This window comes from Coffea eugenioides, chromosome 2 (assembly GCF_003713205.1).
Source record: "Coffea eugenioides isolate CCC68of chromosome 2, Ceug_1.0, whole genome shotgun sequence".
NCBI classification, from domain to species: domain Eukaryota; kingdom Viridiplantae; phylum Streptophyta; class Magnoliopsida; order Gentianales; family Rubiaceae; genus Coffea; species Coffea eugenioides.
In genome coordinates, this window is record NC_040036.1 from 35,483,973 (window position 1) to 35,507,906 (window position 23,934).

General features: G+C 34.1%; 2 protein-coding genes and 1 non-coding gene across 3 annotated transcripts; 1 reads left to right on the forward strand and 2 right to left on the reverse strand.

Moving 5' to 3' along the window:
• Positions 1-7,490: 7,490 nt before the first annotated feature.
• On the forward strand, positions 7,491-9,637 carry LOC113759592. The gene is made up of 2 exons (XM_027302170.1): positions 7,491-7,635; positions 7,749-9,637. Exons 1-2 carry the CDS (start codon positions 7,491-7,493, stop codon positions 9,635-9,637), a joined length of 2,034 nt encoding a protein of 677 aa, XP_027157971.1.
• On the reverse strand, positions 7,856-7,962 carry LOC113764261. Its single transcript, XR_003467541.1, has one exon. It is a non-coding gene; the product is annotated as a small nucleolar RNA R71 (small nucleolar RNA).
• A 5,752-nt stretch (positions 9,638-15,389) lies between the features above and the next one.
• On the reverse strand, positions 15,390-20,200 carry LOC113759594 (serine carboxypeptidase-like 40). The gene is made up of 8 exons (XM_027302171.1): positions 19,825-20,200; positions 18,786-18,893; positions 18,416-18,690; positions 17,668-17,922; positions 16,310-16,428; positions 16,107-16,199; positions 15,898-16,003; positions 15,390-15,536 (listed from the first exon to the last, which is right to left on the reverse strand). The coding sequence occupies exons 1-8, from the start codon at positions 20,198-20,200 to the stop codon at positions 15,390-15,392; spliced, it is 1,479 nt and encodes a 492-aa protein (XP_027157972.1).
• Between the last annotated feature and the right edge of the window lie 3,734 nt (positions 20,201-23,934).

A 23,934-nucleotide genomic window follows, 5' to 3' on the forward strand; every position in this document is an offset into this window, starting at 1 on the left:
AAAAATGAAGGGTGAACATCGAATGACTAGTTTATAGAAGCAATAACGCACCACGTAAACTACATGATTGCATACAAACAAGCATTTGGTTTTTTATAATTGGATTTTAATAGTAAGAGTTATTTTTAAATCATTATTATGTACTTCAATTTCTGGGTAATACTTGATTTCTCTCTAGATCACTAGCCATCAGAACTCAGAAGAATATGTTAGCACTTGATAATTGGGGTGCAGATTGTTAAGGTGATAAATTTGGACAAATGTGGCTGCCCCCGGTTAAATTAACACACAATCTCTTGTCAAAGGCAAAATATTTCATTGTTTCATTTGCGTTCATTTCTTAATCAAGATTTATTCTAGTCACACAATAATGGTTCTTTTTTTTACCAAATATCAACCAGAACCTAAACTTAACCCACGGTAAACCACCAAAAGCCGGTAACTTTAGATGGTCTACCACAGAGCTTAAGTACTGACTCACACTCACTAAACTAACCGATGTGGGAGACGGGGAGGGGAACAGGGACACTCAAAGAGGCAATCAAGTTTTTACCACTCCACTGCTACAATTTTCTATTTTTTTTACCAAATATCAACCAGAACCTAAACTTAACCCACGGTAAACCACCAAAAGCCGGTAACTTTATATGGTCTACCACAGAGCTTAAGTACTGACTCACACTCACTAAACTAACCGATGTGGGAGACGGGGAGGGGAAAATAATGGTTCTTGAGTAGTTCTGTTTTTAATGTTTCTTTTTATTTCATTTCTCAAACATATGATGCTAAATATCATAATAACCTTTTTGTAGAATCTCTTGCAATTCAAGGATTTTGACATACTCACATAATGAGCGAAAATATAGGTATTATCTAGCTTTAATCTAGTAGTTAAAGTCGAGATCCCAAAATTTAGAGGTTTTGGATTCCAATTCCCTCCCAACTTCTTAAATTCCATTTCCGCTACGAGGAAAAAAAAAAGGCATTATTGGAAAAGTTTTAGATTAAATGAGGCAAAACAAATAGTCATTTAGTTCTATGAAAAAACCCTTCCAAACTCATTTAGTAAAATAGCTTTGCTTCTTCTTCCAAGGAATTAGAAAGAAATTATCATCAATTATATTAGGTTCATGAGTAAAAGACTATGTCCCACATTGGTTCGAGAGACGAAAAAAGAGCGGTTAATATATAAGTAAAGGCCCATGACCTAATAGTTTAAGTGTTTAGGTCAGAATTAGATTCCTCACTTATATATTGGGCTCTTTGATGAGCTCTATAGTTGTGTTTCTCTCTAACAAGTGGTACCAGAGTTTCAAGTTGCAAGCTGGTTATCTACTGAGATCAAATGGGTTGGTGTCTATTACTAATTGAACAATTTAATAGGTGATATTCTTGTTTCAAGAGCTTGATAAGAAGCATTGAAAGTGATGGATAGAAAGTCAAAAAATATGGAGATACTTAACGGTGAATCTAAACAGGTGATTCAAGGGTCAAGGAAAAAATGAAATTCAATGTTGATTTTGGATGTGAATCGTTGGAGACTTTCTCATAATTCTACTGGTTGATACTTCATCCTGGTGATATTTAGATTCCAATTATGTTCTTTAGGTGGTATGACATATGTCCTAAATAAACAAAATAATCTAATTTTTAAATGCTAGAAAACTCTGATGGCAATGAGTTTTACGTTGTAGGTGGAGTTTTGGAAACCATACATGGCGAGACAGTCCTGAGGATGGGAAAAGTATGATGATTTTACCACTTGGTTGCTTTAATGGTTAGAAATAGAGCTCACAAAAGGGGATCTCAAATTGCAAGTGATGGTGAGAAGAAATCCTGCGAAACGAGATGGTGAATTGAGACACCTTCTCGCAAGTCAACTGGACGTTGGACTCGGGGTAACTATACATGTTCATTTACCAATCATTTACCAATTAAATCAATTTGATGTCAGGATTGTATTAATTGGATATGTAGTTTGATACCATATAATTTAGTAGTTGAAGGCAAATGGTTGCTAAAAGAAATATTCGCCAAAATGGAGATTTGTTAGAAAATTGGTTTAATTTCTTTTAGGCAAGTTTCTTAATTTGTGTGAAAGTAACTAGTTTCCTAATTAATTTTAGTTATTTGAATTAGTAGTCAAGGAATTTCCTACTTTGTTTAGAATTTAGAAGTTATTTCCTATTATGTACAAATTTAGAAATTAGTATTGGTTTCCTATTATTATTTGATTTTTGGTCAAATAATATTCTCTGTAAATAGATGGGTTGCCATACTATAAACTGACACATAAGGAACACACAAGGACGACATGTAGCCTTATACATAAAGGTGAAAGAAGGTTTTTGGGAGATGAAAGATGGTATACGAAAGTTAAACTTGGGTTTAAGTTGTATTCTTATATAGAGTTTTCCTTTCATAATAAAAAATGGATTTCTCTCAGTGGACGTAGGATCAATAATGGAGTCGAACCACATTAAATATTGTGTGTCGTTTATCTTTCATGCTTGTAACTTGTTTATTATTAAATTGTTATGTACTTGATATCTCAATAGTCGTGTGTTCTGCGCTTGCATCCCAACAAGTGGTATTAGAGTTTCAAGTTGCGAGACTGGGTTACTCATGGGCAAATAGATTCTTCTTGGAGTTAGACCGGTGAAAATTCTGTTCTTAGTGGTGGATCAAAGTGTCAAAGTGTTAAGGAATTTGGTTAGTGTTGGATCAGGTGTGCCATGAGTTTGGCAGAGGGTTCAGTTGGGGTTAGACCAAGGAGTCAAGTTGACAGGGGTTTAAAATATAGTTTGGATGTTGAAAAAGAGTGGGTCCATGATTGGAAGAAGAAGCAACCTTAAGTGATAAGATGGGTTTGCGTTAAGTATTAAAGTAGGTTCGAAATAAAGTTTGTAAACTTGGGTTTAATATGAGGGGTTACTCATGAAAAGGGAGATTTATTAGGTTCATGAGTAAAAAACTATGTCTCACATTGGTTTGAGAGATAAAGAAAGAGCGGTTAATATGTAAGTAAGGATTTGAGATCTAATAGTTTATGTTTTTGGGTTAAAGTTGGGTTCCTGACTTATATATTAGCCTTTTTGATGTGCTCTCTCGTTGTGTTTCTCCCTTACAAATTATCATACCAAGCTAGAAATCTAATATGTGGTTATCTCAAGAAGTGCAATATGAGTAAAAAAGTTCTATCTGGTCGTTAACTAGGTGCTCAATTCGTGCTTTGTTTACAATTAGGGATGGCAATGGGGGCGGGTGACCCGCGGAGGCTAATGGGGCGGGAGATGGGGCGGGAGAAACGGGGCGGGGGGCGGGAGAGTGTACCCCTGCCCCATCCCCTGCCCCGCCACCCGCTTTAAAAAAATAAATATATAAAATATATATGTATATAATTATATATATAATATATAATTTAATTAGTTACAAACTTATGATAATGATATTATTAGTTATATGTATTATATAATGTCTATTAGTATATATAATATAATTGATATTATTAATTATACTAATAATTATATATGTGTACTAATACAAATTATTAATTAATTATACTAAACTTACTAATACATTTATACTAAATCCCTAATTACACTTAATACAATAACATTTTTTTCTTAAAAAAAACACAAGTACAATAATGAATTAATGATTGTATTTGTGCCAAAAGTGAAAACTTGACTACTTTAGTTATATTTATTTCATCATGTTGGATTGTATTCAAATAATTTTTATTTGATTGTTTTTATAAGTTTCAATTGTAAAATTACAATAAATAATAATTTGATGATGTGTTGATATTTTAGTACTTGATTATTTGCTAAAATTTAACCATAATAAAATTATATAACAAATTTTTATTAGTCCCCGCGGGGGAAGCAAGGCGGGGCGGGGGGACAGGGCGGGGGGAGCGAGGGACAGGGGATGGGGCGGGGGCGGGGGGAGTTTGTAGGTCCCCCGTCCCCCGCCCCGTTGCCATCCCTATTTACAATCTTATGCATATGAGAATCTATTAGGATTTTATTCTTTTGGGATAAACGCAAATAATAACTTTTGGTTGGTCATAACCACATAAACCTTTACACATTAAAAAAAAAATTCTAAGAAGATCTATGGATGAAGTATATTATAGTCCACTAAACTATTTATTTTTTTTTCTATTATTTCAAAAATTTATATTATCCTTCTTTCTTTAAAAAAATAGTCAACTAAACTATTTCAAATTCTCATTGAAACTATTGATCTTTTTTGCATCCATCAAACTACTGAAGTGCTTCGGTTCAGTTAGATTGAAATTCGTCCTTGTAAAGATCACACATTCGGTCAGGATCTCCAATTAATCTTTTGTTAAATTAGATGGAAATTTGTTCAGATCAACTACAATTGGCAAGGACAGCAATGACATTTCACCTCAGCTATCCTCCCAAATCAGCTTTATCTATTCCCGACCGGATTAACTCACAAAATCATAACAATTAATTTGCAGATAGGACTTTTAAGTTTTCATGACCACGCAATTAATTTGCCAGTACCGCTTTTTTTTATATAAAAGAAAATTCTACTAGCTGATTGTTGGAATCGTCTTGCGCGATTTCCAATCCCAATTTTTTCATGATTCAAGTACAGGAGAAGGAGATGACAGTTTTCTCCATCTTTCTTTTTGCCCGTCTTACACTGTGGTGGATTATGCATAATAGAAATTAGAAACCAACCAAAAACACAAGACAGAACAATAAAATTTTTATCTATCAATTTCTACTCTCAGAACCTAATATTAATCAATCAAAAATTCCAAATATCTAAATGCAAAAAGAATAACTAATAGAATGCTACAGTAAATGCACATTGAATTGAAGCCAAAAATAGGGTAGATAATCAATGAGCCAGGAGCTGCATGCAACAGCAATATTCGCACGCAAAAGATGAAACCCGTGATTGCAACCTGGAATCAGGCTATCAATTTCTATGCATCCAAAGGGAAAAATTCACTTTTCATCCCCATTGTTTGGAATGTTGGACAATTTCATCTCTAAATTTTCAGTCAAAACACATTTCAATCTCATCATTTAATGATTTTGACCAATTTTGTCCCAAACTTTCACGCAAACACATTTCATCCATATAGTTTCATAAATTTGATTAATCAAAGACAATTGATAAATTATTAAATAATTTGAATGGAAATATCATCACTTGACCATAGCATGCCCATTAGTAAAATACAAAAAATATTGGATCAACAAAAATCTCAAAAATAATTTTTTAATTCACTTTCTTATTAAAAAAACTAAGAAAATTTCAGCCACCATTACTTTCATCTTATTCACAAATTGAATTAAAAAGATCAAGAAATAGCGAAGTCATGGGGAAGAAACAACCCCATTATTGCCAATTGGAAAAAATTTTCAAACAATCTCATTGCAACCAATTGGAGAAAAATATTAACATGAAAGAAAGAATTGTTTAGACTATCATTTATTTGCAAAATTTTTATTTGTTGCAGCATATACATGTTTTTCAAATTCTCTATCTATCATCTAATTTATTTTTTGTCTCACATATATCATATCACAAAATTTTAAAATAATCTCTTATTCGTACACAGTCATTATTATTTTCTGTAATTTAATCAATGACTAAATTCAATAATAACAATACAATTATTAACCGGGCATACTAGTCATATGATGATATTCAGTTCAAATTGATTAACAATAATTCAATTGTCCTCAATTGTTCAAATTTATGAAACTATGAGGATAAAATGTATTTGTATGAAACTTTATTAATGAAATTGGTTGAAATTACAAAACTACAAGGGTAAAATGTATTTTGACTGAAACTCTAGGGACTGATAGGGCGATAATTGAGTGTTATTACATTGTTGTTTAGTCCTAATTTTGGTTAATTATTGTGCAGAGTAATGGGTTTATGCTCGTATTTGGTATTTGTGTTACCTGCAGGCAACTGAGGTCAAAAGTGACAAAAAGAAGTGAATTTCCAGAAGACCAGTCCCTCCAGAGCGTGCCCACGTCAGAAACCGTAGAGTTGCGTGAAAAAGACGGACCGTGGGTCCTATTTCTAGAGCTACTGCCTTTCTTTGGAGACACAATCTAAACCTGCGTGGGATTAAGGAACCTTTGATGAGAAGACTTTTGGCAACAATTTAATGAAGGAAATAAGGAGGGAATCCTTTTGAAAAACAAACTCTAATTGGAAAAACAAAAGGTGCGGCAGCGACAACACTTTAAATAGGACAGCAATAGACTAGAGTCTACCATCTTTCATCTTTTATCTTTTTTCCCTTCTTATACGTGAGTTCGAGACTAGCAGTTGTGCCGCTCTTACTTTTCTTCAATCGGCTAAACTCCATGAAAGCCTTTAATTGCTTTGTGATTATGCGGCAAGGCTAGTTCTTTTATCTAGTTGAGTAATAATCAAGGGCCGGTGCACAAACAATTGTGAAATCTCTTTGATTATTCTAAATTCGGCATTTGTAAGTATTTAATTATTCTCTGATTTAATAGTTTATTATTGTTGGGATTTATTGGATCAATGTGGCCAGTTGTTCAATTGTCTGAATAGTATACTGCCAATTAGGACAAGGGTGCGTATCACTTGATTGTTTTAAATTAGTGGCGAACGGCACAATTTCATTGCCTCACAAGCAGTCTAATCTGGGTCGTGAGAATAATTAATCTAGTTTAAATGAACCCGCATGTGTGTTTGTTAACTAGAATTGGGTCTCTTTAATTCCTAAAGCTGTAAATAGATTAAATCTTTCTAGCGTCTCTGGGATTAACTATTTTACAAGAGGGTAGTTTAAGAGCGTCTCTGGACTACTGTAAAATTAAGGAGAGATTGGGAGTTTGGTGGTTGCTAAATTGCTAGAACCAATTTATTTATGAACGTGTGAATTAATTTAGGTATCTATGATCAATTGTGTGAACCGATGTTGAGATTATCTCCTTGACTAGGTTGTGTCGATTAATTGTTTATTACATTCCTTAGTTATTGCCTTTCTTGCGATTGTTTATTTAGTGACCCTACGCCTTTAATTTGTTCGTTTATCTCTCTTCCAAAAACCCCCCAATTATCTGTGTGTGATAAATCTACCAGTTCCCTGTGGAGACGACCCTACTCACTACTATACTCATTCAGTTTTGGGAGTAGGTATCATTATAAATTTTATCTTTGGTAGTTTGACAGCCACCAAATTTTGGCGTCGTTACCGGGGAACTGGTGCTTGAAGCGCTTTTTTACATAGGCTAACTTAGCCTTGTTTTATGCCTCGATCTTCCCTTACAGGAAGACTCGAGTTTGACCCAGAGATTGTGAAAACAGCAAGGAGGCTAACGAAGGAGACTAAGTTGCTAAAACAACAAACTTCAGCAGCCTTACCCTATGGAGTTGAGCAAAATTTTCACTTTGGTGATTCATCAGTTGACTTGGAAGCAAATTTGCCTGGACCCAACGAGACAATGGCAGCCCAAAGAACCTTGAGGGAGCTTGCAACCCCAAATGTTAACCAACAGCCTCTGTGCATCACATACACTGACACTGAGGAGGCTTTTGAACTAAAATCTGGGCTGATTCACTTATTATCTACTTTTCGTGGTATTGCAGGTGAGGACCCACACAAGCACTTGAAAGAATTTCATGTAGTGTGTTCAACCATGAGACCTCAGGAAGTCATTGAGGAGCAAGTCAAATTAATGCATTTCCATTTTCCTTAGCAGATAAAGCTAAGGACTGGCTGTTCTACTTGCCATCGGGGTCCATCACTACGTGGGAAGTATTAAAACGGCAAATCCTTGAGAAATTCTTCCCAACCTCCAGGGCCGCCAACATCAGGAAGGAGATATATAGAGTTAGGCAAGCAAATGGGGAGATCCTCTATGAATACTGGGAGCGGTTCAAACAACTGTGTGCCAGTTGCCCACACCATCAAATTCATGACCAACTGTTGATCCAATATTTCTACGAGGGACTCCTACCCATGGATAGGAGCATGGTCGATGCAGCTAGTGGAGGAGCTCTAGTGAATAAGACAACAGATGAAGCCAAACGGCTTATCTCGAACATGACTGAGAACTCGCAACAGTTTGGAGTCAAATCTGAGGGAGTGACTAGAAGGGTCAATAAGGTAAATCATTCTGACCTTGTGAATAGATTAACTGAGCTAACTGCCTTGGTTCGTCAAATGGCTAAAGGACAAGTACAGGCAGCTAAAGCATGTGAGATAAGTGCTGCTCCTGAACACATGACCGATATATGCCCGACCCTTCAAGAAGACCCCCACGAGCAAGCAAATGCTATGGGAGGTTTGCCTGGACCACCCCAATGGAGAAACGACCCCTATGCACCCACATACAATCCAGGGTGGCGGAACCACCCCAACTTTAGCTATGCTCAGAAACCTTCGGGATTCAAACAACCATTCCAGCAAAGACAACTAGTACAGCAACCATCCACATCTGATTCAGGTATGTCCCTGAAAGACATGGTTAAATCACTAGCTGACAGCACTTGTCAAATGCGGCAGGACCAACAGAGATTTCAACAGGACTCGCAGAGATTTCAACAGGACCAACAGAGATTTCAACAAGAAACACGCGCAAGCATTAGGACCTTGGAGGCGCAAATGTCACAACTGGCGTCTTCATTGAGCAACTTTGAGAATAGTAAAAGAAAACTACCAACTCAAGTGATTCCCAATCCAATGGAGAATGTGAGTGCAATTACTTTGAGAAGTGGCAAAGAATTGCAAGAGTATCAAAATGCAGTATCTAAGCATGATCTTGAAGAGCAAGTTGAGGAAGAAACAATGAAATCTCCAACTCAATCCCTTCCAAGGAAAGAGCCCAGAGATGAACCCCCAGTAGTGGTGACACCTCCTCCTCCATTTTCCAGTCGATATGCAAAATCTAGGAAAGAGGAGCAAGAGCAAAAAGTTTTTGACATTTTTCGCAAAGTTGAGTTGAAGGGTTTTGAAAAGATTTATATGGGAGAAAATGTTTCAGCAGTCCTACAACAGAAATTGCCTTTTAAACATAAGGATCCAGGTATGTTTACTGTTCCTTGCAAAATAGAGAATGTTAAGGTCGAAAACGCATTGATAGATTTAGGAGCTGCAATAAATATTATGCCTCGTTCCATTTATAATTCTCTGAATTTTGGATCATTAAAAGAAACGAGTGCCATTATGCAACTTGCTGATATGTCTAATGCATATCCTGATAGGATATTGGAGGATATTCCAGTTCAAGTTGATAAATTAGTTTTTCTTGCAGATTTCTATGTGCTAGATATGGATGATGATCTTTCTGTTTCACCCCTAGTTTTGTTGGGCAGGCTATTTTTAATGACATCCAAAACAAAAATTGATGTTTATTCAGGAACCTTGACAATGGAATTTGATGGTGACATAATAAAATTCAATACTTGTGATGCCATTAAATGTTCCAGTGAGGCACATTCTATTTTTGTTATAGATGTAATTGACCCTTTCATGCAGCAAAAGTTTGAATTAAATGGTAGAGATGCGTTGAAGGTTGTAATCAATTGCAATTTTGATTCGCACAAGATGTCAAGAGTTGCAAAGAAATTCGAGTTACATCCAGATTGAGCACGTGGTATTGTCTAACCAAAGACGTTAAAGAAAGGCGCTACTTGGGAGGCAACCCAAGAGTTTCAATTTTTAGTTATTTTTTTGTGTTTTTATTTCATATTTTCATGTTCAAGATCAGGTTGTTTTGGGTTCCCATTGATAGAAAATCTTTATTGTACGTCCTGGATGTGTTCTGTGACGTTTTACTGGAATTAGAGTTTGATGAATAGAAAACTATGGGTTCCAAAGCGTGCCCACGCCTTCCAACTATTACGAGAAAGAAAAAAAAAAAGAGCCTTGCAGGTCCACTCTTCCATTCAGACGCAAAATCTAGCAGCCTTCCTTGCCCATGGTGCTTTCGTTGCATTCTTTCGGCCTTCAGGGAAGCTCTAATTCCTTTCTTTTTGGTTTTTATTTTTCTTTTCTCCATTGAGGACAATGTAGATTTCTGGTGTGGCGGGGGGGGGGGAGTAGTTCTAGCTCTTTACATTGAAAAAAAAACAAAACAAAACAAAAAAAAAAAGGAAAAAATAGATATATGATGAGTTCGTTTGACTACAGTTGAAAATGTCTAGAATTTGATGCTATGATGATAATTTCAATTACTCTACAAGCATGAGCTGTGATATTATGTGGTTAAATGTCTTGTCTTCTTGATAATGAAATTGAATGATGAATTATGCAAGATTTGGCGATTAGTAACCATTTTGTGAGTTGTCGAGCCAATGAGCATTGCATTGATAACTGTTCTATTTTCTTTCATTGAGTGATATCACACATGATTTGATTGTTCTAGAACTTACTTTGTTGTACATGTCAAGATCGCATCCCTGAGTTTGATGCATTAAAATGATAAGGTCACTTAGGTTCACCATTTTTAACTTTCTAAAGACCAACCCTAGTCAGATCTCCCCTAATTGACCATCGTTGAGCCTAGACCTCTTCTTTGTTTAAAAATTTATTTTGTCACCCCTAAACCTCTTGTGTTCAACCCTCTTTGTTTCTACCCCGTGTCAAAGGAATGTCTTGATTTCAGTGTATGATGATTTCGAATTGGGTTGAAAGGAGATGATTGAAGTTAGCAAGTGTGTCTATATCCCCATGTAGTTGGGCGTATTTGAAACAAAAAAAAGGAGAGAAAAAATAGAAAAAGAAAAAAAGAGAGAAGGGGGAGAAAGAGAAGAAAAGGAGCACACCAAGAAAGAGAGAGAAAAAAAATAAAAAAACAAAAAACAAAAAAAAAGAAGAAAGAGGAAAAAAAGTGCTTTTGTTTATGTGTGTTCTGTTGAGATAAATGGGTGAAGTCCTTAGTTGTGCTTGCACTTGCTAATTTTTTGGAAAAGTTACAGTTAGGCTTTGGAAAGATCAATGGAATGAAGGAGGAAATTGGAATTCATGCAGGGAGTCAATGGTGTTTCCTTTGACATAATGAGCCTAAATTATCTGTTTGATCCAACCCGTGCCTGAGCCCCATTACAACCCGCATCAAGACCCTTGGATTTTTGCATTAAATTTGAAATCAGTGGTAGCGATGTGATATATTAGCAAGTATATGGTAACATCATTTTATTGTGTGGTGAGAGTAACCCTTTGTGTTTCATGTTGGTGTGGTGAGTAATCATATACCATTCTATAAGAGAGGGTTAAGTCTTGCAATTTCTGAATTTGATAATATTGTTAGGAGGAAAGGATATTTGTACTCGCATGTTGGACTGCTACATCTGTGTAACTGTGATTGTATCTCTGAGCTCCGAGATGCTTGAGGACAAGCATTATCTTGGTGTGGGGAGATTTGATAGGGCGATAATTGAGTGTTATTACATTGCTGTTTAGTCCTAATTTTGGCTAATTATTGTGCAGAGTAATGGGTTTATACTCGTATTTGGTATTTGTGTTACCTGCAGGCAACTGAGGTCAAAAGTGACAAAAAGAAGTGAATTTCCAGAAGACCAGTCCCTCCAGAGCGTGCCCACGTTAGAGACCGTAGAGTTGCGTCAAAAAGACGGACCGCAGGTCCTATTTCTAGAGCTACCGCCTTTCTTTGGAGACACATTCTAAACCTGCATGGGATTAGGAAACCTTTGCAGAGAAGACTTTTGGCAACAATTCAATGAGGGAAATAAGGAAGGAATCCTTTTGAAAAACAAACTCTAATTCGAAAAGCAAAATGTGCGGCGGCGACAACACTTTAAATAGGACAGCAATAGACTAGGGTCTATCATCTTTCATCTTTTATCTTTTTTCCCTTCTTATACGTGAGTTTGAGACTAGCGGTTGTGCCGCTCTTTACTTTTCTTCAATCGGCTAAACTCCATGAAAGCCTTCAATTGCTTCGTGATTATGCGGCAAGGCTAGTTCTTTTATCTAGTTGAGGAATAATCAAGGCCCGGTGCACAAACAATTGTGAGATCTTTTTTATTATTCTAAATTCGGCGTTTGTGAGTATTTAATTATTCTCTGATTTAATAGTCTATTATTATTTGGATTTATTGGATCAATGTGGCCAGTTGTTCAATTGTCTGAATAGTATACTGCCAATTAGGACAAAGGTGCATATCACTTAATTGTCTTAAATTAGTGGCGAACGGCACAATTTCATTGCCTCGCAAATAGTCTAATCTGGGTCGTGAGAATAATTAATCTAGTTTAAATAAACCCGCATGTGTGTTTGTTAACTAGAATTGGGTCTCTCTAATTCCTAAAACTGTAAATAGATTAAATCCTTCGAGCGTCTCTGGGGTTATTTATTTTACAAGAGGGTAGTTTAAGAGCGTCTCTGGACTACTGTAAAATTAAGGAGAGATTGGGAGTTTGGCGGTTACTAAATTGTTAGAACCAATTTATTTATGAACGTGTGAATTAATGCAGGTATCTATGATCAATTGTGTGAACCGGTGCCGAGATTATCTCCTTGACTAGGTTGTGTCGATTAATTGTTTATTACATTCCTTAGTTATTGCCTTTCTTGCGATTGTTTATTTAGTGACCCTACGCCTTTAATTTGTTCGTTTATCTCTTTTCCAAAAACCCCCCAATTATCTGTGTGTGATAAATCTACCAGTTTCCTGTGGAGACGACCCTACTCACTACTATACTCATTCAATTTTGGGAGTAGGTATCATTATAAATTTTATCTTTGGTAGTTTGACAACCATCAGGGACGAAATTGTCAAACATCCCAAACCCCGGGAACGAAAAGTGCATTTTTCCCTCTATCCAAACCAAGGAATTGTACATCCTGCTCCCAAAACCAAATCTTTCCTAGTAGTTTTGGACAATTTTTCAAGGTCAAAGGGAGAAAGGAGAGTCCAATTGGACTTGTATGAGGCTCGAGGTGGGTCTCAGCACAAGTGTTCACTACCGTACCCAAATCTTTTTAAATAAAAGAAAGCACTATATGTCTCTTTAATCTATCAGGTGGGATGCAAGATTAATTCCCCACCTAGTGCATGAAAGAGTTCTAAGAGACCATATTAGAATCGAAAGTTTGTTCGGATTTTGCTTCTTAACCAAAATTAAGGAGCATGTAGTATAGTGAGTCGTTTTTGTAGACTTAAAATATTCACCAAAAATTTATATAGGAAATAAATTTTATGGAACTAATATATATGGGAAGGCGATTTATACACATACAAGTATGTGTGGGAGAAGAGGAATAAATCAACAATATATCATTAATTAGATATAATAACAAGGCTCTCAAATTTTACCCTTCTCAACTGACAATAATATTAAAACTCCCAACTAGATGATTTAGTAAACAAGTTTTACAATTACACAAGAAATTTTCTAATAACATATTAATTCTTAAATAGTAAAACTATTATAATTTGACTCCAATAGAATTGCTAAAATTTTTACTTACTAATATGCTACTAAATAAGAATAGAGTAAATCTTATATACACTGACGGTGTATACACTATCATGGTTAGATATACGGCACATATGTAAAATTTGAGTTTCAAATTCAAATTCAAATTCAAATTATGTGTCATGCATCTAATGATGAAAATGTATTCACTATCAGTGTATAGAAGATTAATCCGTAACAATATAGAAACTTTTATTTTTTAGGCTTGATTAATATGCCAACATTGCCTCCCTTAAATGAAGCTCTCTCAAATCTAGTCTAATACAATCATGATCAATATCTTCCTTGCAAATTTGAACAACATCACTTTGTACTAGTTCATCATCTTCAAACAATTTTCTCGTAGTAATAATCCACTCACTTAGATAGACTATTTTCATTGCACAATTTGATATCAATTTATTGACAACTCACTTTGTGGTTTTCATAATCACAATTCAACTGATGGGATTCATCTCTGACTTTTGTTTTCACAATCACAATCAATTTGAGAATCCTTGGACCAATCTTATAGTCCAATTTTCACCAACTAGGTACACCATGACCAACCTTATGGTCTAACTCTATCAACTAACTTCTTCACATCAATTCTTATAATTGACCATGGAAAACACTCAAGACTAACCTCGTAACTAGGGGCAATTCTTCAATTTTCATATGCACTCTAGGATCGATTTCTTGAATTTAGGGCTTTGATACCAAGATGTAAGCTCTCAAAAAAAGGTCCGCCAAAAATTTGTATAGGAGATAAATTTCATAAAATTAATATTTATAAGGAGGCAATTGACACACATACAAGTATGTGTGGGAGAAAAGGAATAAATCAATAATGTATCATTAATTACATATAATAACAAGACACTCAAATTTCGCTCTTCTCAATAGACAATAATATTAACACCCCCTATTTATAGACTGGAATATGCCTATAGCTTTTTGAACAATTGATCAAACATCATCAAACTTGTTAGATATCCATACTCGTATTGTGGAAAATTGGAGGCAACTACTATTAGAGAGGATCCGAGTCCTTAAATATACTCTTCGTGCTTTACATCATCCGTTTAAATCTAGTTTCCATGTTTACTGTTTCCAACTTCAGCAAACAACATTTTTTTTGGCCCCTCTATTAAACCCTTTCGCACTACAAAACAACTACACCTTCCAAAAATTATAATAGTGACCAATTCCTATTTTATTTTTCAAGAACTTTTGAACTTTTTTATATGTCCTAGACTACATGATTTTTTAGGTAAAACAAAAAAAAAAGAAAAGGAAAAAACTAAAGTGTATATGAAATGGATTTTTCATCAAGTTTGTTATCGACCTACGCATTGTCCCTGTTTCTGTTCTATTAGAGTTGGAATTGACGGCCACGACAAAGTACAAGAATAAATTTCCTGGAATGATGCCAATCTTAAAAGTTACACACTTAGAATTCCAAATATGCCAAATGGTCTTATTGTTTAACTATTAACCTTAGCTTTTATTGCTGAACATCAAAATGAAGGACAAGTCCTACATAAGCGTCTATTATTCTACCGTCAAAAACAGCATTTCAATATACCGGAAAATAGTTTATACATGAAGCACAAAATACTGCATGCAACTACCAAAACTAGATAAGAGGAGCTATTTTCTAAAACACGTGACATCACATGAATTTGTCAATGCCAATATTATTTCAATCGACCAATAAACCTGAGGAGTAACAAGCCAAATTAAACCTTCAGAAGTACCAGGCTGTGCTAGAATAATGAGGATAAGTCAATACCAATATTATGGAATAAACCATTAAATCAAAAGAATAACCAGCTGAATTGAATATGCGTAGGTATTACACTATACTTGAATAATAATGCGACGAAAGAGCTTATATAATGCCCTGTTTGTCCAGTTAATGGTTGGGAAATGGTATCCCAGAAATGAAATGTGTAATAAGTGAAAGAGCCCTATCAGGTTTATAACTCGGTACTTGATGACCAGCTCCTCTCACCGTCACAAATGTCAAGTTGTCTTGATAAACTTGCACATATCCCCCTACCTGATTACAGCATTACAGCATAACAAAACAATAAATAAATTTTCAGTGAGCATAGCATTGATGAATCTAGCATCTATTTAATATTTATTAAGATCTCAAAAATATATAAAAGTAGTTTACAAAAATTATGTTTTCATGGTTTTAAATACTGATTTTAGCTTTCGATCCTAGAAAACATGTTTTCTTCTATTCTCACTTCTTAATTGCTTTTAAAAATCTAGCTTAATTGGAGAAAAAAACTGAGAATAAGGTGCTCCTAACTTGTAATTCTGAAAAATTAGAAATATTTAAGAACAAGTTGAAAATCAGAATCTAAATAAAACATTATGGAGGTGGAAGAATTCATGCATTGATTACTGACCTCCAAATCACGATACCATGGCTGCCAAGGAGTTACAATTGAAACGTTCAATGCTTCTATTGCGTACTGTGATCCAGTCACAGGTACCCTTCCATCCACATCGCCACTGTTTTCATATAGTTGAGCTAATTCTTATAAATAATCAATATTTTGGGAAGGTCTTATATTAAAAAATATGACCATAATGAGATAGTGAATGATAGGATTACCTAAATATCCATACTTTTAATCCATTTGCCAAGAACTCTTTAAGAAATGGAAGTACTGTTGACTGCCAATCTGTCCAGTTTTGAAGAACATCACTGCATTTTTTTTGTTTTTGGCAAAACCCCATTAGCATGAAAAGATGGGTAACCAGGTTAAAAAATAAAAATTAAAATATTGGAGAAAGAAAGGAGGGCTTCTAAATAACCTGCATGGCTGCCAATCATATGGTATCTTCGTGACATTTGCATGTAGTGCCTCTTGAACGTTGGGATGGTTAAAGTATGAATGGCCATAATATTCACTGCATTCATCAAACTCCAGTATCTGCACGTTGTATTGGAAAATTAAGGGTTCATAGATTGAATAAAGAAACAATAATATTTAAGAAATGAAAATTTTCTAGATTAGGCCATTAATTTGTCATCTTTCTTTACTTTGTCATTAATTTTAATCTTTCAATTTCATTAAAAACTAGAATTTCTGCAAATCCCAGAAAGATATATACCTCATCTTGCTGGGCATAAAAAGATTCCAATGGCACCGTCTAACTAAAACCTTGATGAAGTTCAAATTGTAAATTTCACTTTAAGTTTTCTGAAAGAATGAACAGATATTTTTAGGGTTATAAGTGCTATAATTGATTAGGGATAATTTCAGAAACCTCCCTTGAGATTTCTAACAATTTCACTGAGCTCCCCTAAGGTTTGAAGAATTACACTTACCTCCCTTGATTTGATAGTTTTAGTAACAAAACCTTAACATAATATTGACTTGGCCAATTTTTTAAATGAATATCCAAAAATGCCCTTGTGTAATGAGTTTTAATTTATTTTCCTATACAATTATAAGATTGTTTAGTATAATTATAAGGAAAATGTGCCAAATTTTTCATGTCCATATCTACTATTTGATAAACAACTATAGTAATAATTTTATTACTATGATATGATACTTTTGATGGTATTTTATTATGGATTTAGATTTATAAGAGAGAAAAGAAAGTGTTGAAATAATTCATTTAGAGTTTATGAATTTTTGGACTAGTGGAATTATCATAGTTTAGTAGTACTTTTGGGCCATTTTTTGATTTATTGTTAATTTTAATACCAAAAAATAGAAAACAAAGATCATAAAAAACATTGGATTACATATAAAATTAACTCGTAAAAAAAATCACTAGTTCGACATTTGGTTGTATAGAAATTAGAGGTAATAGTGGTAATTCTATAGTTTTATTGGCAAAAAATTTTAAAAAAGTAATAAGAAGGAAAAAGAATGAAAAAATAATTTTAAAACTCATTCTAAGCATAAGCATACCAAATAAGGGAATTTTATTAAAATATTTAAGGGTAAAATTGTCATTTAAAATGATAAGGAAGGTATGTATAATTTTTCAAATCTCAGGCGAACTCAATGAAATTATCAGAAACCTCTGGGGAGGTTTTTGAAATTATCCCAATTGATTATTAAGTTCTAGTGAAGCTTTTACAATGTATTTTTTTTCTATTAAATGTTATCAAGAACAAAAGACAAAAGGTAAAAAAAATAATTAAGAGAACTTACGGAGAACCGCTTGGGTACACTGGTTAGACTGTCATCAAAGCATCGAGGGTAATAGATATTGTATATGTCAACTTCGTCGAACACTCCATCTGCCACACTTAGGATGTTCTGACAATTAGCCGATAATTCGGCCGCTGAGAAATTACAGAATTTGTGGATTTTTTTTACAGTTTCAGGGGAAATGAGAGCATGTGTTGCAAAATAGTCATACATCCCTGGATCATCTGTTGCATCATTGATGACTGCATTTCCAATCTGCATTAAAGTCCAAGATTAATCACACGATTTAGAAAATTTAATTCCATTTAACAGCTTATTTGTAATCATTTATGACAGCCATTTTGTATTAGTCATATTCATACTGCAGCCCAGAATTTCTCCCCCGGATATTGCATGCATGCTACGCTACTATGCTTGTAAAGTTGCCCTTAAAATTTTCAACCTACATAGCAACTCAGAACCAACAATGCCTAAAATGATTTGAACGTGAAAATCACAATATAATTCACTCAGAACTACTTTATTTGGATACAAATCATTACATGTCTGTATAAATAAGTTGCTGTCGCAGAAACAACTATATTTATAAGAATTGAATACAAAATATGCCATGACAACATATTCAATTTGTTTGATGTCCTAACCAAGTCTAGCTGCCTTATCGGATCAATTAAGTTTGATAAAGTCACTTTTATCATTCAGGAGACTAGCAATCGATGATTTTAACAATAGAAGTGAACAGACATACCAGGATTCCTTTGAGGTTAATGATGGTCCTGTTCGCCTTCTTGTTATGGTAAACAATGTTATGTGCTAATTGAGGTACATAATGACCAGCATAACTCTCTCCAGAAATGTAAAAGTCTCTATTTTTGTACTCGGGAAACCTCTCAAGCCAATTTAGTAAGAAAATGTAATTGTCTGCAGCAGTTTTTCTATCACCGCCGCTAACAAAATCTGATGTTGTGTTAGAATATGAAAATCCTACTCCGGCAGGAGACTCCAAGAACAAAACATTAGCCACTGCAGGTACAAAATATTAAAACAGCTTTTAGTCTTTAGTACCTAACTATTGAAATATTCAACGGAAAAATTTGCAAAATACAAAAGTAACCCACCATAATTCCAAGCAAATCTGTTCTTGAACAGTGTCTTGCCATCACTGCCAACCCTGAATGGTCCTAGTTCTTGGAAGGCTCCATAAGCAAGAGAAGAACAACCAGGACCTATTTGACAAATGAGTTAAAAAAAATGGAAATATCATAGTCAGTTTAACAAGCTTAAGACAATATAACAATGTTTGTAAAGATAGTGATATTCTGTTACTAATAATTCCACCTTTGCTGTTGGATTTTTTCAGAGTGATATAATGAAGGGAGAAAATATGTAAGTTATGTATCAATCTATATATATAAATTATCAAGATCTAGGCATTGATCGAATCATTACTCTAAATCAAATGCATAACTAATTTAATAACAAAATGACTAAAACTTCCGAAAAAGAAAATAAAAAAATCAATATCATTCTTGTGAAGATTTTGTACACAAGTCGTAGCGCAGCATGCATAGCTTCTAGTATATTATTTTTGTTATACAGAATTTCTGGTGCTGATTCATGGGAATAGAGAAGTTTGGGTTGAAGAGAATTTGGAGTGTGAAACTCAGAAACTCGAAAACAATGAAATACCATTATATAAAGTAATCAAATTCTACAGGTAATCAAATACAAAGAATCACACTCTTGAAAATTAACAAATTAAACCTCTAATCATTGTATAAGGTTAGGTGGGACTTTTCTTGTTCCAGAAAAAATTGTTCCAAAACTTACAAGAAAACTAGCCATCTAATTGTTTTGCCAAAAAAAAATACACACACACACAAATTTTGTATAAATCTCCATTAAAAATTTTACACATAACCACTCATATACACACAAAAAAAAAAATGAAATCCTCTAGTTATCTTCCAAGAAAAACAGGCTACTACTTATGTACAAAAGAAAACATATTTATATACAAAAGGAAAATAAAAGTTAAGAAATTAGTAATATACCTCTGTTTACCTTCCAGAAAAAAAAAAGCGCTACTACTGATGTACAAAAGAAAACAAATTGATGTACAAAAATAAAATAAATGATGAGAAATTGCTAATGAACCTCCATTGAGCCAAAGGAGAAGAGGCACATCTTCAGGCTTCTTGCGACCCTGTGCTTCAACAAAATAATAGAAAAAGGCACGGCCAGCAGTCTCATTGATGGTGATATATCCACCATACTGCCTGAATCCAACGTGTGGTTGTCCAGGCAATCGATCGACCCTATCTTTCTCTTTCAGCCCTTTTTGATTTGAAGGCTTAGCAGGGGCATCAAATGCTGGGAAGTAGCTGCTTCTTTCAACATTGGATTGTGGGTTCAATCTAGCCTTGAGATGATGGTAGTCAGCTTCTCTATGGGTTTTCCCAAAAGTCTGGACCCGAAATAGTATAAACAAGAGAGCTGGGAGGAGAATAAAACGGGTTGTTTTGATCTCCATTTTTGCTTTCTAGGGACAAACTCTGAGGTTTGAAGAATACGAGTTGCTCTATTTATGAGAAAGTCATGTGGGCAAGTACTAGCAGGGGAAGAATTTTTGGAGTTTTTGTTAAAGAGAGAAGTTTTACACAAGGAAAATTAACCTATCAAAAGATTTTCACAAGCGTCCGGAATCGGTAAAGGTTCTGCTTTGGTACAAGAATCTCTTGAATGAATGTGCATTAACTTTCCTGATTTCTTGATGACAAATCAAATTCCATTTTTTAAACATGTAAGGTGTTCATCTTATTTGGGTGAGATTCATTTCGAATCTCTATAATTCACGTCTTAATTCATTCCCTGTGCGTGACCCTTTTATGTTTCATAAATTTTCAATTTAAGACGGTAACAAACACATTAAATCATGTTTAACATGCAAAGAATCCGAGTTAATCTGAATCTATGTTACTCATCCAAGAAGACTCGTTCAGATTTCTCCATGAACTTTGGAACATAAACTTTCGATGAGGAGAAAGACGTAAATCGAAAGAATACCAATATATAATAAGACGTCACTATTTTTTTTTACTAGACCACTTAACAATATTTTTAGGTGATAGTTTTAGGGTTCTTATGCTATAAAAATGAAGGAAAATATGAGGTAAACAGTATTAAATTGAACTTGACATGTGTTGAAATCAATGTCAAAATTTTGGGACAAAATCTTATTTAATACTTTATTTTTTGCCAGAAAGGTTTTGGCCTCTACTTTATTTGTTTTACCAATTTAATTATAAGTAATTTTTATATACACTATCAGTGTATAAATTTTCATGAATGGATGCATGACACATAAACAAATTTTAAATTTTAAATTCAAAATTTGTACATATTATATATCTAATAGTAATAATGTATACACTGACAGTATATATAAGATTAATCCTTTAGTTATTATACCTTTGTCGACCCACCACTGGATGGTAAACATTGAAAATTCAGATAATGGTAGATAGAACATTAGTCGGTTAAACCTCAACCAAAGGCATTTCATCGATGAATTTGCATGCCAGGCTCTTCCTCCCTCCGTGTATTGCCTTAGAGACATCAAACCAAGTCTGTTAAATCCAAAAGTTTCAATCCTATTTTCAGCAGTTTTTGGTCAAGTTCAGATATTAGTTGTTTTACTATGAGGTTTTTTTTTGTTATTTTAGTCAAGTCTTCTGGGCTGTAGATAGGGCTCTTTATTTCTGTATTGTTCATGAATCTTGGGTTAATAAAATTGTGATGTATTTTTCTCTTTCTCCGTCGCAGTAGTAGTATGTGGTAATTATTACCTTTTTTATGGTGTTAATGGAGAAACTTTTTAAAAGAGACTGATATATATCCCTCGATTTTACTTTTAGGTTTTCCCCAAAATTTTGGCTTCCATTTTCCCCGATTTTGGTGATTAGTGACATTACTGTTGATCTACTGGAGGATTATGTCTACTTTTGTAGAACCCTGAGGATTTAAAATCCTCAGTAATTTGAATACTAATAGCTAGACATATCAATGATTAGCGTTTGAATTAGATCCCTTTGATTCAAATTTAGACCCATTAAATTTACTTAAACACAAATCCATACTCAAACTCTTATGGATTTGAAAAAGTAAACCCAAATCCAAGGCAATGATCAACAAAGCCAAGGCAATGAAGCTCAGGGAGCTATGATCATGGACCTGTCAACAGCTACAAGGAAAGGTCAAAACAATCTAGGCATTGGAGTAACAGTTAGAACAACTACAGGCACCAAGATTGCAGAATGGAAGCTGAAAGAAAGAAGCCTGGGGAACCAAAGCCTAGATGATGCATTAGCTTTAAAGTTAGTCCTGTGTAAAGCTGTGCAATATCGTTGGAACAGAATCAAGCTCAATTTTGCCAACAAGGAGCTGCTGAAACAACTAACAAAAACACAGCCTATGGGGAGCAGAATGGCTACATTGCTGGAGGATATTGTGAATGTGAAAAAACTGTTTTGCATGTGCTCCTTTTGCTTGAGTAGGGAAGAAAATATGATAGATAGTAGAAAATTAAGTGTTGATGCTTTAGGCATTATTGTGGATGAGGAAAGGAATGTTCCTCAGTATCTTTGAACACTTTTGTAAAGTTCTCTCGAGCCGTTGCTCGCACTTGTAAATTTTTTCCTTACTATAATGAAAGTATCCTATCGTTTCGACAAAAAAAAAAAAAAAAAACCCAAATCCAGACCCTCATGAGTTTGGGTATCTAATGAGAATCTGTAGGTATTTTTTTGAACATACAAAATTAAAGTAAAAATATTTAAAAATGTATAGAGCTTAAAAATAACATAAATACCACCCAAATTTTTGTTTAGAGAGGGAACCAAAGAAAGCAGAGGAGTGTAATAGATAGGCAAGATTAGGTGGTATTTTCTTAGATCACCAGTGTATATTTAATCTAATGGTCATGAAGTCTTACTACATTCGATCTAATGTCTATGTAATATTAGATTATTTTATAAATTTATTGAATATATATATATATACACACATGCACATACACACACACATACGCATATAGACATACATACATACATATTATTTATTTATACATAGGATTTGGTTTGAATCTAGGTTTAAATATGGATCATATAAAATTAGACTCTATTAAAATTCACGATTCTCTTACACAGTCTGACTCTGGGTAGGATCTAAGTTTAAAAAATTAAACTTAGATCCGACCCAAACATATTAGGTCTGGATTGAATTTGGGTAAGATCCGACCCATTAACATGCTCAGTAACAACATATGAAGCTAAATCAATTTACTTTCTTAATTGACTCTGTGCATATGAATGTGGGGATAGAAGTTGCATGCATTTGTTGCAAGGCACCAAAATCTAGTATTGAAATGAGAAAACAAAGAAAAAAATAATACCTCATAGGAATAAAATGTTTAATAAAATTAGTTACTTTTTCTATTAGTATATTTACCCTACCCAAATATTTACTTCCTTTAGTTAGTATATTTATTTCAAACTATATACTTCCTTTAGTTTAATCAAACTCCTTTGGTTAGTATATTTACTTCCTTTAGTTAGTATATACTACTTCTTTTAGTTTAATCAAACAACAGTCTTTTTCATTTTAAATACCTCAAACTAACTAAAGGAAGTCTGAAATTCGTCAGAAAGGAATACTACTGTAATTGGACACAAGAGGAAGTATATATCATAAAGAGAAAAGGACAAGTGTTTTCTGTACTTAAACAAAGAAATTTTACACCTCACATTTCAAAAAGATTGTCTGAAACAAAAGAAAATAAAAGAAATTATTGGCTTTGAAGAATGCTAATGGGCTGGAAATTGAAAAGGAGATAGCCGGAATGAGGGATGATTTGTTGCCGTCTCAAACCAGCTTGGTGTGATTTTCTCTCACTTGTTCTACTTGTGCAATTCAATTTTATTGTAAAATTTAATCGAAACAACTCAAACTTTTATCTAAACAAAATTTGTATGATAAACTCTGTTGTCCATCTTTCCCTAAACTAAATGTTTTGGTCTAGTTGATATCTTCTAGTGAAAGGATTTTGCTTGCGACCATATGTTGGTATCAATGATCAGAGTCCAGAGTTTTGGTTTATAGGAGATACCAAATTGATGTGGGGCAAAAGGAAAGAGAGAAGTTCCACACACACGAGTGCGGACAGGTCAGAGTTGATTTGCCTAATTGCTGAAGTCTTCTTTATTTGGT

Excerpts from the sequence above, each read along its gene's own strand:
- LOC113759592 (XM_027302170.1), top strand. The coding sequence starts at position 7,491 with ATGGCAGCCCAAAGAACCTTGAGGGAGCTTGCAACCCCAAATGTTAAC. Across the intron at positions 7,636-7,748 it reads TACTTTTCGTGGTATTGCAG|ATAAAGCTAAGGACTGGCTG; the intron begins GTGAGGACCCAC and ends TTTCCTTAGCAG.
- LOC113759594 (XM_027302171.1), bottom strand. The coding sequence starts at position 20,200 with ATGGAGATCAAAACAACCCGTTTTATTCTCCTCCCAGCTCTCTTGTTT. Across the intron at positions 16,200-16,309 it reads TATGATTGGCAGCCATGCAG|TGATGTTCTTCAAAACTGGA; the intron begins GTTATTTAGAAG and ends AAAAAAATGCAG. Across the intron at positions 15,537-15,897 it reads CATGGTATCGTGATTTGGAG|GTAGGGGGATATGTGCAAGT; the intron begins GTCAGTAATCAA and ends TGCTGTAATCAG.